General features: G+C 38.1%; 1 protein-coding gene across 3 annotated transcripts in view; it reads right to left on the bottom strand.

Annotated features, from left to right (window-relative positions):
- The window catches only part of ATL1 (atlastin GTPase 1), a 71404-nt gene that overhangs the window by 19121 nt on the left and 39928 nt on the right, over positions 1 to 12355 (bottom strand). For 2 of the 3 annotated variants that reach the window (XM_045450943.1, XM_045450944.1), the window contains exon 6: positions 9961 to 10017. The exons of the other annotated variant lie outside the window; for it this stretch is intronic. In XM_045450943.1, coding sequence (XP_045306899.1) covers positions 9961 to 10017 — 57 coding nt within the window. The remainder of the gene's footprint in view (positions 1 to 9960; positions 10018 to 12355) is intronic. 3 annotated transcript variants of the gene reach the window in all.

The following is a 12355-nucleotide window of genomic DNA, read 5'->3' as shown; positions in this document are numbered from 1 at the left end:
AGAGAGGGAGACACAGAATCCGAAGCAGGCTCCAGGCTCTGAGCTGTCAGCACAGAGCCTGACGTGGGGCTCGAACTCACAAGCTGTGAGATCATGACCTGAGCCAAAGTTGGACGCTCAACCAACTGAGCCACCCAGCCGCCCCTCCAAGCTGCTTTTCAAAGCACACACTTTTGACCAACCTGTTACAGGCTTATATATATCAAAGCTAGGCCCTCTTCCTAGAAAAACCTCTGCTTTCTATTTGTATTGCACTATAATCCTAATTGTTGCAATTATAAATGACCTTTTAAAAAAATTCAGAGTAACAGGGGTCATTATGGTGATCTTTGTACATGTCAAAATAAATAACTAATACAGTTAAGAAGAGTTCTATGAAATTAAGACATAAAATATCTTTTAATAACTCATTAATTCACTTCTTTAATTAGTAAACTGAGATCTCAAAATGCTGATTCCAAATAGCTTCTCTCAATTTGACTCTTTTACCTTCTGAAACTTACCCTCCTTGTATCTCTTTCAGTTTTAGCTTCACCACTCACTGCACCCCTTCAATTCCTTCTGCTCCCTCCCCTGACCTCCTAACTGATTTCCTAGAAAAGGACTGGCCACACTGCCCCAAACAACTTCAAACTGCTAGACCAGGGGGCTGTTCTATAGATAGCTGAATTTGAACCCTGGTCTAGAGCTGAGTTTAAAGAATTTTTTTTAACCCAAGAAGGCAGAAATTTGCTGTGTAATTCAGGATTTTGTTTGATACTTACTGACCCGAACTATCAGTTTTGTTCCAACTAGTTCACTTAATTTTTAGTCTCTCGGATGGGGGAAAAATGGTGAAAAGCACTAGGGTAAGAAAGACCAGGGAACATCTAAGCAAACCAGCTCTTCAAAATAATAATAATAATAATAATAATAATAATAATAAATTAAAACATTTTAACAGCCTTTAGAGGGCAAGAAAAATAGATAAAACATCCCTTAACACCATTTCAGAAGACTTTCTCTCAGTGATTAATTGGTCAAAGATTCAAAATTGCAAACAAAATAAAGATCAATCATAAAAAACTTAAATAGACTTCAGGAAATTTTCAATCTTTTGGGTACCTAAATAGCTGAAGTAAAGGAAACCTTGTCTGCTCTTTTTTAAATGGGCTCAGACATAGAATACAGGAATCTGAAGAAAAAAACTTGAAAGAAAAATCATCAATCTAGAAATCTCCAATATATGGCTGACTTTTCAGAGGGGCTTGAATAGTTAACAGGGTAGAAATTAAAACAAATTTGGGGCCCTCCACATGAAAAACAAGACCAAAAATACCCTTTGTTCTCTATGAATCAGGAATCGATCAACAGAGACACCTATAGGTAGAGCAAGCAAAAAATCCACTTGAAGAATGAATTTCCCTTCTTGGCTAAAAATACAGTTGTGGATGACTCCAAAAGTAACCGCAGAATCTCTCTGAGCAAAAATCACCAAGGACATAGGCAGAAAAATTGGTGAAAAATCTGTGAGTCTAGATTAATATCTTCCAAATTACATAAATCTTTCTTTTTTATGTATATAAGAAATTAGGCCATCCAAGTTATTAAATTACAACCTGGCAAACATCAATGACTTTAATGGCCCATCCCTTGATCCAGCAGCCAAGGCTTCCCTTGCTTCAGAGCAGCTGCTCTAACTTCAGAGCACCTTGTCTAACTACTTGAACTACATCTAACCACTGTCTGACTACTTGAAGCATCTTCAGACTGTACTAGGATCACCTTTAAATCTGATGGTACCACATAAAATCACTACTCCAAACTGAAAACATCAAACATTTTTCTGTTAGTCTTAACTAATGAAATATGTTACTTTACTCTTTTTATATTACCACCCAGCAATTAATACTTTCAATTCAGAATCTCTACTACCCTTACCCACCAAAAGAAAATTTCATGATTGTTGTTTCTGCAGTTCAAGAAGGGGCCATGCATATACAAATACTTTGGACACTCTCATACCAGCGTATGACTTAATATTTATGTATCTTATCTTAAAATGTAAAGAGGTAATACTAGGATGGACATGTAATAGTCACACAAGAACTTGAATTCAGGTCTTTCAATTCTGAGTCCCACGGATTATATTCAAACTATACACAATCCCAAATATGTATGCAGCACCATAATTAGCAAACATTAATTGAACATCTGCTGTATGAAGTTAGATGCACTAGACTAAAAAGAAAACAAGGAAACTACAATAGTTCCTGCTCCTAAGGTATTTATAATTTAGGAAGATGTGCACATTCAAATATAAGACTACACGATATAGCTTAATAAGTACGAGGATTATGAGGGGGAAGAGAGGCAATAAAGGATGGTGGAACTATCAGGGTGTTGAGCCTGTGGCCTACCTGGGTTGAAGACCAGTCTGCAACTTAAAGATATTATGTGACCAGGGGCGCCTGGCTGGTTCAGTCAGGTAAGTGTCCAACTCTTGATTTTGGCTCAGGTCATGATCTCACATTTCCCTGAGTTCGAACCTTGCGTCAGGCTCTGAGCTGATGGCACAGAGGCTAGGTGGGATTCTCTCCCTCTCTGCCCTTTCCCTGCTTGTGCTTACTCTGTCTCTCTCAAAATAATAAACTTAAAAAAATAATAAATCCTTTCAAAAAACAGATATGATGTGGCCAGGGACAAGTTTCTTAACTACTCTATGCTTCAGTGTTCCTTCATCAGTTAAAAAAGAGAAAGAGTAAAGAAACAACATTACTTATTTTTATATAACTATAATGAATATAATCTGACTTATGTAAGAAACATACTTGGCACAGCGCCTGGCACAACATAAATGCTCAATAAACTATTACTATTTTATACAGATCTTCTACATAGTTCATGTACCTAAATGTGGACACTGGGAGAAGCCTGGTGCATATCACTGACCTAATTCTATGTAGCCAGGTGAATATTTATTCTGAATCATACAGCTCTCAGATCACCTAAATTGCTCTCTAGACAGAACATGGGATAAGGTAGCTTTCTCAGAAAGCTATCCTTTTTCTTGGCCCTACCATCGTATCTTTTTCTTTAATTTACAGCCCATGTAGGCACAAATAGCCTCTCATTTTCTCAGTGAAGTCACGCATTTCTCTGGTATGACCTGGCAATTACAGTCATCATAGATATTTGACCAAGAATAGTTTGTTTTAAAGTGGCTGAAATCACTATCAAAGAATTTATTCTGTAGATGAACATTTTTAATTTTTAATTATTATTTTTATTTTTTTAAGTTTATTTTATTTGAGAAAGTTTGAGAGAGAGAGAGAGAGAGAGAGAGTGTGTGTGTGTGTGTGTGTGTGTGTGTGTGTGTGTGTGTGAGTGGGGGAGGGGCAAAAAGAGAGAGGGAGAGTGAGAGTCCCAAGCAGGCACCACTCTGTCAGCATGGAGCCTGACACAGGGCTAGATCTCATGAACTCTAGATCACCACCTGAGCTGAAATCAAGAGTCATATGCTTAACTGACTGAGCCACTCAGGCATCCCAAACATTTTTATACATGTATTTTTTTTTATGTTTGTTTATCTATTTATTTATTTATTTATGAGAGAGAGAGAGAGAGAGAGGGAGAGACAGAGAGAGAGAGCAAGCGAGCACACATGTACTCTTGGGGTGCCTGGGTGGCTCAGTCGGTTAAGCATCCAACTCTTTATTTTGACTCAAGTCATGATCTCATGTTTCATGGAATCAAGCCCCACATCAGGCTTTGCGCTGACAGCATGGAGCCTGCTTGGGATTCTCTCTATCCCCCTCTTCCCCACTCCCACCCCTCTCCCACTCACTCCTGCTCTCTCAAAAGTTTAAATAAACTTAGAACAAAGTCAGATGCTTAACCAACTGAGCCACCCAGGAGCCCCTGAACATTTTTAAATCACAGGAATAAAGGGTCCTTAAATATAATTAAGTAAAATATTACGAATTTTCCATATGTAGGCCCACTTTGAATGAGAAATTGTGAGAAACAGGTTTATCCTAATATAGCAATATATTATTACATGCTTCCTCTACTATTGTTTTCCATCAACATTCAGTTTAACCATAAAAGTGGCATGGACTGATCTAATAATTACATCTCTACCAAAGGAAACATGAAAAGTTGAGTTTCACTTTTTCTCACAAAGAGGATTCAAATCTTTTTTTCCCTCCAGCTTTACTGAACTATAACTGACATATTACATTATGTATGTTTAAGGTCTACGACATAATGATGTGACACACGTATACATTGTGAAATGGTTACCACAATAAGGTTAGTTAACATATTCATCACCTCATGTACTTATCGTGTGTGTGTGTGTGTGTGTGTGTGTGTGTGTGTGTGTATCTATTTCTAAGGCCCTTAAGGGCCATTAAGCATATGAAATGGTTAATTAAAAATGCTATGGGAGAGGGGCCCTGGGTGGCTCAGCCAGTTAAGCGTCCAACATCAGCTCAGTCATGATCTCGAGGTTTGTGAGTTCGAGACCCGCTTTGGGCTCTGTGCTGACAGCTCAGAGCCTGGAGCCTGCTTCAGATTCTGTGTCTCCCTCTCTCTCTCTGCCCCTTCCCTGCTCACACACTCTGTCTCTCTCAAAAATAAATACACATTGAAAAAAAAATTTTTTAATGCTATGGGAGAAAACTGGGGTGAATTAACTAATCTAAAAGGTGAAGTACTTAACACCGAGGAGGTGAAAGAGCAGAGATTAAAGGTAAGTGGTCCTAAAATATATGCTCAGGAATAAAATAAAGCTTCTAAGAGAAGGGAACTAAAGTTTGTGTGCAGGAAGTTTTTTTTAGGGTTTATCCTTATTTTCCTATTACAGGTAAACCTTGTACATTACCAACTTGTACATTAAAATGTACACAGAAACGGCACCCCACCTCTCTGCTACCAGAACCTCCCCTACCAGAGATGCCTCTGCCAGGACGTGCCCAGTTGTTAATTCAATCTTCAAATGCAATGTCTTGTCATGGGTTATACTTCCTGAGTGTGCTAACTAGTGTAAAGCTGGCCCATACAGGCTCACAAGGAGCAGTTGTTCAAGTCTGAGAAATTTTACAAGTCAGTTGACATCATGTTGGCAGCTTGAAATCAGCCATGGTAAAGGTATTCATACCAGAAATCAGCAAATGCTTTAAATCAGAACCACCTCCTCCCTCCTCACCAGCCAGTTGTATACATTTACCAGCACACCACTTGGCTAAACTTTACACTTCAATATTGCTTTTAAACTGAATTCACTGCGCTTTTAGTTCTCTGCTTAAAAACAGTTTTTAAATACCACAGATATTTTGTTTTCTTGATATAAACTGGCTTTTCATTTAAGAATCAAATGAATCTGGGGTGTCTGGGTGGCTCAGTCGGTTGAGCATCCGACTTCAGCTCAGGTCATGATCTCATAGTCTGTGAGTTTGATCTCCGTGTCGGGCTCTGTGACGACAGCTCAGAGCCTGGAGCCTGCTTTGGATTCTGTGTCTCCCTCTCTCTCTGCCCCTCCCCCCTCTCATGCTCTGTCTGTGAAAAATGAATAAACCTTTAAAAAAAAAAAGGATCAAATGAATCTGTTAATGCAGCTATTTACTTCATTGCCTAATTACCCTTACTTTTCAGCCTGTGATATATCTTGCTCATTATTTACAATCTCACTGTTTCAGACGTAAGAATTCTTCTATTTTGAATTTATTAAATTTAATTTGAGTACAAATTACTATGATTTAAATTTCATTACCTCTCACCTTGCCTTCTTGGGCAGTGTTTAAAATTTCTCCACACTTTTATCCAAATAAATAAACCTGCTCTCTCCTGAGATAGAAGAAGAGGATGGAAGTGATAACCTTCTAAAAAAAAGCTTGATGGGGGCACCTCGGCAGCTCAGTCAGTTAAGCGTCTGACTTCGGCCTGGGTCATGATCTCACCATTTGTGAGTTTGAGCCCTGCGTCATCGGACTCTATGCTGACAGTTCAGAGGCTGGAGCCTGCTTCGGATTCTATGTCTCCCTCTCTCTCTGCCCTTCCCCTACTCACACTCTCTTTCAAAAATAAACATTAAAAAATAAAAAGTAAAAAAATCTTGATGAATTAATTGAACTTTCATTTAAAAATTATACCATATCAGAACTTTTTCTCTTGAAACTTTTTCTAAGGTAAATGTGAATTATTTTGTAGGTAGTAAAGCTCATTAACATTGGTCTTAATGGTGTTTTTTTAAAAATGTGAATTATTTGCTGATACCTTAAAAATTCTGAGACCTGAATATATTTGCATATTATTTTTTAATTTCATGATGTGTAGTATTTTTTGTTTTGAATTTGGTTGCTTTCATTTTAAATATTATTAAGTATCTTTGGAAGCCACTTTTGCTACTTAATGACTTTCTCATTTCAATTTCAGATACATAGATTTACAAGTACAAACTTGTTTAGAAGTCATTGTTGACTCTTTCAGTCAAAACTGTTTTCACTGACATTTCAAAATGCCTTCAGTTTACCAACAAGTGCTAAAACTTTTTCCATTGTTTTCATTATTATTTCTTTTACCAAAAGCAGTATCTCTCCCTATCTACCTACCTACCTACCTACCTACCTACCTATCTACCTATCTAATCAGAGCACCAGTTGGTCCCTCTTGGTTTTAATGTATCTTAAAAAACATAAGAAGTAGTAACATTTCGGGCACCTGGGTGGCTCAGTCAGTTAATCTCCCGACTTCGGCTCAGGTCATGATCTCATGGTTTGTGGGTTTGAGCCCTGTGTTGGGCTCTGTGCTGACAGCTCAGAACCTGGAGCCTGCTTCAGATTCTGTGTTTCCCTCCCTCTCTGCCCCTCCCCTGCTCTCTCTCTCTCTCTCTCTCTCTCTCAAAAATAAACAAACACTAAAAACTTTTTTAAAAAGTAGTAACATTTGCTGGTTAAGACTTAAAAATCCTTTCCAGAATTTGCAATGGAGTTCCTACCCTATGCCAATGGATCCAGAGAGTAAAAAGTTCAGAGAAAAACCTAAGCTAATAGCCCAATTACTATAGAATACTTCACTTATCAACCTGACAAATTATTATTTTTTAAAGTTAACAGACACTGGTAGGTATTGTAAACAAAACAGAGGATTGTAAGCAGGGACTGTTTTTATTCTACCTGAACTCCTGTCTGCACCCTCTTCCCTCATGTGAACATGGTTCTTCTCTCTCTCTCTCTCTCTGTGGGATTGTGGGTGATCGTCTCCCATGCTTAGATGCTTGGTCTCAGGCTATGGTGTTTGGCAGAAATCAGTGATTTTCCAGAATGTTAAAAGGTGCCCACAATGGGCACTAGTTTATTTTTTGTTACTTCAAAGCACCTGTGGACAGTCCTTTGCTTTTCCATACAAGAGTTAGCTTAGGAATAATTTGCTTCATTCTAGGTCATTGGATAGGTTCCTTGTTGAAGGTGCACAAAAAGAAAAAGATTCCATTGACCCAATAGATAGTAGTGATTCTGTGAGTGATAGTGAAAGTCGTTCTACACAATAACACTCTTGTCTTTTGTCTCCCTCACAACAAAGGTTTTCAAAGGTAAGTGCTGGTTAATTTTTCTTTGTATTTTGTACTTTATTATTTTGTATTATATTATAGCATTGTAATCATTTTTATATGAATATTTTTGGGTTGTGAAATGAATCATCTGAGTTTCCATTATCTCTTATGAGGAAATTCGCATTGATATACAGGTGCTTTGGATTACAAACATGTTTCCAGAGTGAACCATGCTCGCAAACCAAGGTTTTATGAATTTCAGTTGGAATTTTACAGTATGTAGCATAGTACAGTATGTAGCCTTTTAAAGATTTGCTTCTTTTGTTTCATAATATGCATTTAAGGTTTCTCCATGTCTTTTCATGGCCTGATGGTTCATTTCCTTTAACTCTGAATAATATTCCACTGTCTGGATGTAGCAAAGTTGATTTATCCATTCTCCTATTGAAGGACATTTTTGTTGTTTTCAAGTTTGAGCAATTATGAATAAAGCCCCTAAAAACATCTGTGTGCAGGTATTTGTATGGACAGAAGTTTTTAATTCCTTTGGGTAAATACCAAGGAGTACAATGCCAGATCATATGTAAAGAATATGTTTAATTTTGTAAAAATCAGCCAAACTATCTTCCAAAGTGGCTGTACCATTTTGCACACCCAACAGAAATGTATGGGAGTTTCTAACATTCTATGTCCTCATTTGGGGAACATTTGGTATTGTCAGTGCTCTGGACTTTGGCCATTCTAATAGGTATATACTAGTTTCTTTGCTTATTTTTTACTATATCTGAGATCCTTTCCTCCTGGTATTCCCACCTTTATTTGATCCCCTCCCACATTATATCAGGGTAGGTGGGTACAACAGATACAATTTAGCAGAACTGACGGTGTCTTCACTTCCAAGATGAGGTTATAAATGATTGCAGCTTGGTCACGCTGGCAGTGGGATCATTTGCCCTGGGAACCTTGGTGTGAACAGCCCTGTGGAAAGGTCCATATGGCTGGGAATTGAAGTCTCCTGCCAACAGCCATGTGAGTAAGCTTAGAAGTGGACCCTCCAGTCAGGTCTTCTGAGAATGTTTCGTTGGCCAGTATCTTGCATAATTTCATTAGAGACCTTGAACCAAAACCACCCAGGCTGAGCTACTCCAGATTCTTGACCCTTAAAAATTGTGTGAAACAATAAATGTTTATCCTTTTAGGATGATTTGTTATGCAACAATAGATAACTAAATAACTCATTTTAAATTACCTGCTGGGGTGCTTTGGTGGGTCAGTCTGTTAAGCATCTGGTTCTTGGTTTCAGCTCAGGTCATGATCTCACGGTTTGTGAGTTCGAGCCCTGTCTCGGGCTCTGCACTAACAGCACAGAGCCTGGCTTCGCATACTCTCTCTCCCTCTCTCTCTGCCCCCCTCCTACCTGCACGTGCTCTCTCTCTCTCTCTCAAAATAAATAAATAAACTTATAAAGAAAATAAAAAAAAACTACTTGCCATTTAAGCCATAAATTCTACTTTGCCCTTTATCATTCATTCTCCTTGTACGTTCACATACCTCTCAGGGTATTATCCATCTTGGCTGGTGATACGTACCAGGGAGGGGCTAAATTCTAGGACTTAGCCTGAGCCCCCCTGAGAAGCCAAGGCTGACGCTGTCATGCTTCAAGTGAGCAGTCTTGGGTATTTAAATCTGTACCTCCTCCAGGCTTTCAAGGGCTTTTTGACTTAATTATACTCTCCTGGTTCCTGTTATTTAAAGACTGCTGGGGCAGAAGGGAGCATTAAAGGACCTGATAGTCTGTTTATACCACCCAACACGAGCTCATATATTGCCCCTGATGTTATCCTGCTGTTCCAAGAGGCTGAGCTGGTTGCTAGTCTGATACTTAGTGCAATGAAGCAAGTGATGGTTCACATGGGTCACTGTGTAAGAAAGAGAAAGTACCTTCAATAAACTTGCACCCACCTGACCAATATCCTGTCTCTGTGCCTTAGCCAGGTTTTGTGTGACTTGTAACCCTTTCTATAGTCCCAGGAATCTTGTTTGTTTTTAGCTTTTATGTTTGACAAATTCATCAGTTTTCTTTTGGTTTCTGTGACATCTCTAGAGTTAAATTCAGGGAAGAAAAGATGATATTCTTGCAGGAATCAAAATATCTAATTCATCTTTTCATTTTCCCATTTCTTTTATTTATTTTTTGTTATTCCCAATAAGTTTTTCCCATTTCTTTAAAAAAATAATTTGTTAAATTTTCATTTCCCCATTTGAATCTCCTACTTGCACCAAATAGCACTAGCAAGGTATTCAAAGTGCTTCTTGAATGAAATAAAGAAAAAAGGAAAGAAATGTGACCTTCTCAACTCATATACCTGGTCATACTCTTAAGAAAAATTTAATAAGAATATACCATAATTTTATTCTTCACTCACCTGAAATGGCTTCAGGAATATTTCTTCCATCGCCAGTCTGCCATATTCAGTGAAAAGCTACAAGGGAAATTACACACACACACGCACGCGCGCACACACACACACACACACACACACACAAACTTCAGTATCTGCAAAGTTTTACTTCTGTGCTTTCTTCCATTCATTTTCCCCCCTCACTATAACATAATACTGTATTATTAAGGTTACAATAAACATTTTAAGGAACTAAGTATTAAACAAAGCAGAACGATAGTAATTGGATATTTAAAAATTAAGGACATAAAGTATATGTTAAAAATAAAGTTTCTACTTCAAAGCCAACAACTTTATATCAAGAATGTAGGGCAGTTTTTTATAGGGAAGATGGGGGAGAAAGAAACATGTTAAAAAACCTTTCAAAGCAGAACTTGCACAGATTAGACCAGAGAGCCATAAACTATGTTGGATATATTTAACGAAAGTTGTCGCCTGAGGAAATTTAATGGCACAATGGACTGAATTATTACAAAGGCATAGAGGCATCTGGCTTAAAAATACAACCAAATACACTGCCTTCTTCTGTTTTTAATTGCTCCCAATTGAGAGGCACCCTCTCAGTTTTTTGTGTTGTTCAAAAACGTAAGGAAGATGTCAGAGAACAAAGACCCTAGGGGGTGACTGTGATTAGGCCTCCGATGAGTGTGTCATCAGTGGAATGGGTTTCCCCATCTGTACACAGGAAATGCCACTTCATCCATAAGACTTACAAGGCACAACAGCTTCTCAGAGCTGGGGAGCAAGTGATACAGAGGATTCCCACCCCCTGCCCTTCTCGGATAGCTCCCACAGCAACCCCCATCTCTCCTGCAGGGGGATCGGGGAAGCCCAGAGTAATTACTAGGCATCTGATTAGAGTATTTAAATGAAAAGTCTGGAATACTGTGTCTGGAATATTGCAGCTGCTCCAGGGATTAGGCACTCTCATTGGAATCATCTACTGACATAATTTGAATTCACAATCTTTTTTGAGGAGGCTGAGGTGTTGCCATTTACAGGAAAAGTTTTAAATGGTCTCAGAAAAACATTACTTACTCAATATCAAAGTCCAAAATCAGCCCTTCTTTAAGAAATCCCTAAGCTGGTATTGAACAGTGCCATGCCATTAACTTGGAAAATAATTGGCTAGTTATGACACGTGCCTGAAGAAGTAAATCGTACTGATTACAAGAAACATCGAACAGTCATGCAGCATACTGCCTATTTGTCACAAATGCTCAGTGTGAGATACTAGAAATATATTTGGGAATAATGTTGGGTGTGAACTCCAAATGTTATGTCCAGCATCACAGGTTACCCTGCTCTATCATTCTATGTTGTCTGCTAAAGCTGTACATGGCTCTAATTGCCAAGATAGATTATATATTTAAGGTACATAGGTTTTGCTGTGTAACCAAAATAACATGAATTGGAAAAGAGCAGAAAGTGTTACAGAGATGTAAACTATCTTCAGGAAATACCTAATCTTTTACTTATCTGAAATTTAAACGCTACTTGGAGCGTGGAAGAAGCCCTGAGCCCAGAAGATGCCCAGATCTCTATGTCCACTCTACCACTAATTAGCCACATGAGTTTAGGCAAGTCATTTACTATTTGCAGCCAAATTTACCTCATCTGTAAAATATGAAGGGTAAATTAGGAGTCACCGAAGTCTCTTTCAGATCTAAAACAGAGTTTTATGAATTATCAGGTAGCTCCTCATAGTTCTTAAGTATAAAGTGGTCCACAGGGAAAAAAAATCTGGCACACAACTGATATCATACTAGCAATTATTAAATCTCTGACCATAAGAATTCAACTTCACTTTCACTATTGTTCTCTGCATTTGTGCTGTAACAATACCCCTGAGGGCAGCACATAGAACAGAAAGGGTTTTAAAATGTAGTATTAAAGTATAGTTGACATACAATATAATATTAGTCTCAGGTGCACAGCATAGCAATTTGATAGTTGTATACACTATGCTACATTCACCACGGCAAGTGCAGTCACCATCTGTCACCAGACGATGTCATTACGGTATTAATGACGGCGTTCTCTGTGGTGTACTCTTTATCTCTGTGAGTTATTTATTTTATAACTGGATCAGCTTCACATCTGGGGTCATTTTTAAACCAAAGGCTCTTTCTCTACTCTAATTTGCCACATATTTTCAAATATACGGAGCCAGTAGCAAGTAGCTTTAGAGTAACAAAGAACTTTGAAAACTGAATGAGAGAGAGAGAACATAAACATGGAGGGCTAAAACAAGAAACCTGGGAATAAGACAATCTCCATTTGATTATGTTTCTAAATATTTCTGAATTGTTTGGTTTTAGGTAGGAGAAGGCCTAACAAAATCCACACATCTTCAAAA

The sequence above is a fragment of the Leopardus geoffroyi genome, chromosome B3 (assembly GCF_018350155.1).
Source record: "Leopardus geoffroyi isolate Oge1 chromosome B3, O.geoffroyi_Oge1_pat1.0, whole genome shotgun sequence".
Taxonomy (NCBI): domain Eukaryota; kingdom Metazoa; phylum Chordata; class Mammalia; order Carnivora; family Felidae; genus Leopardus; species Leopardus geoffroyi.
Note: the sequence above shows the minus strand (reverse complement) of the source record. Positions and strands in the feature narration are given on the sequence as shown.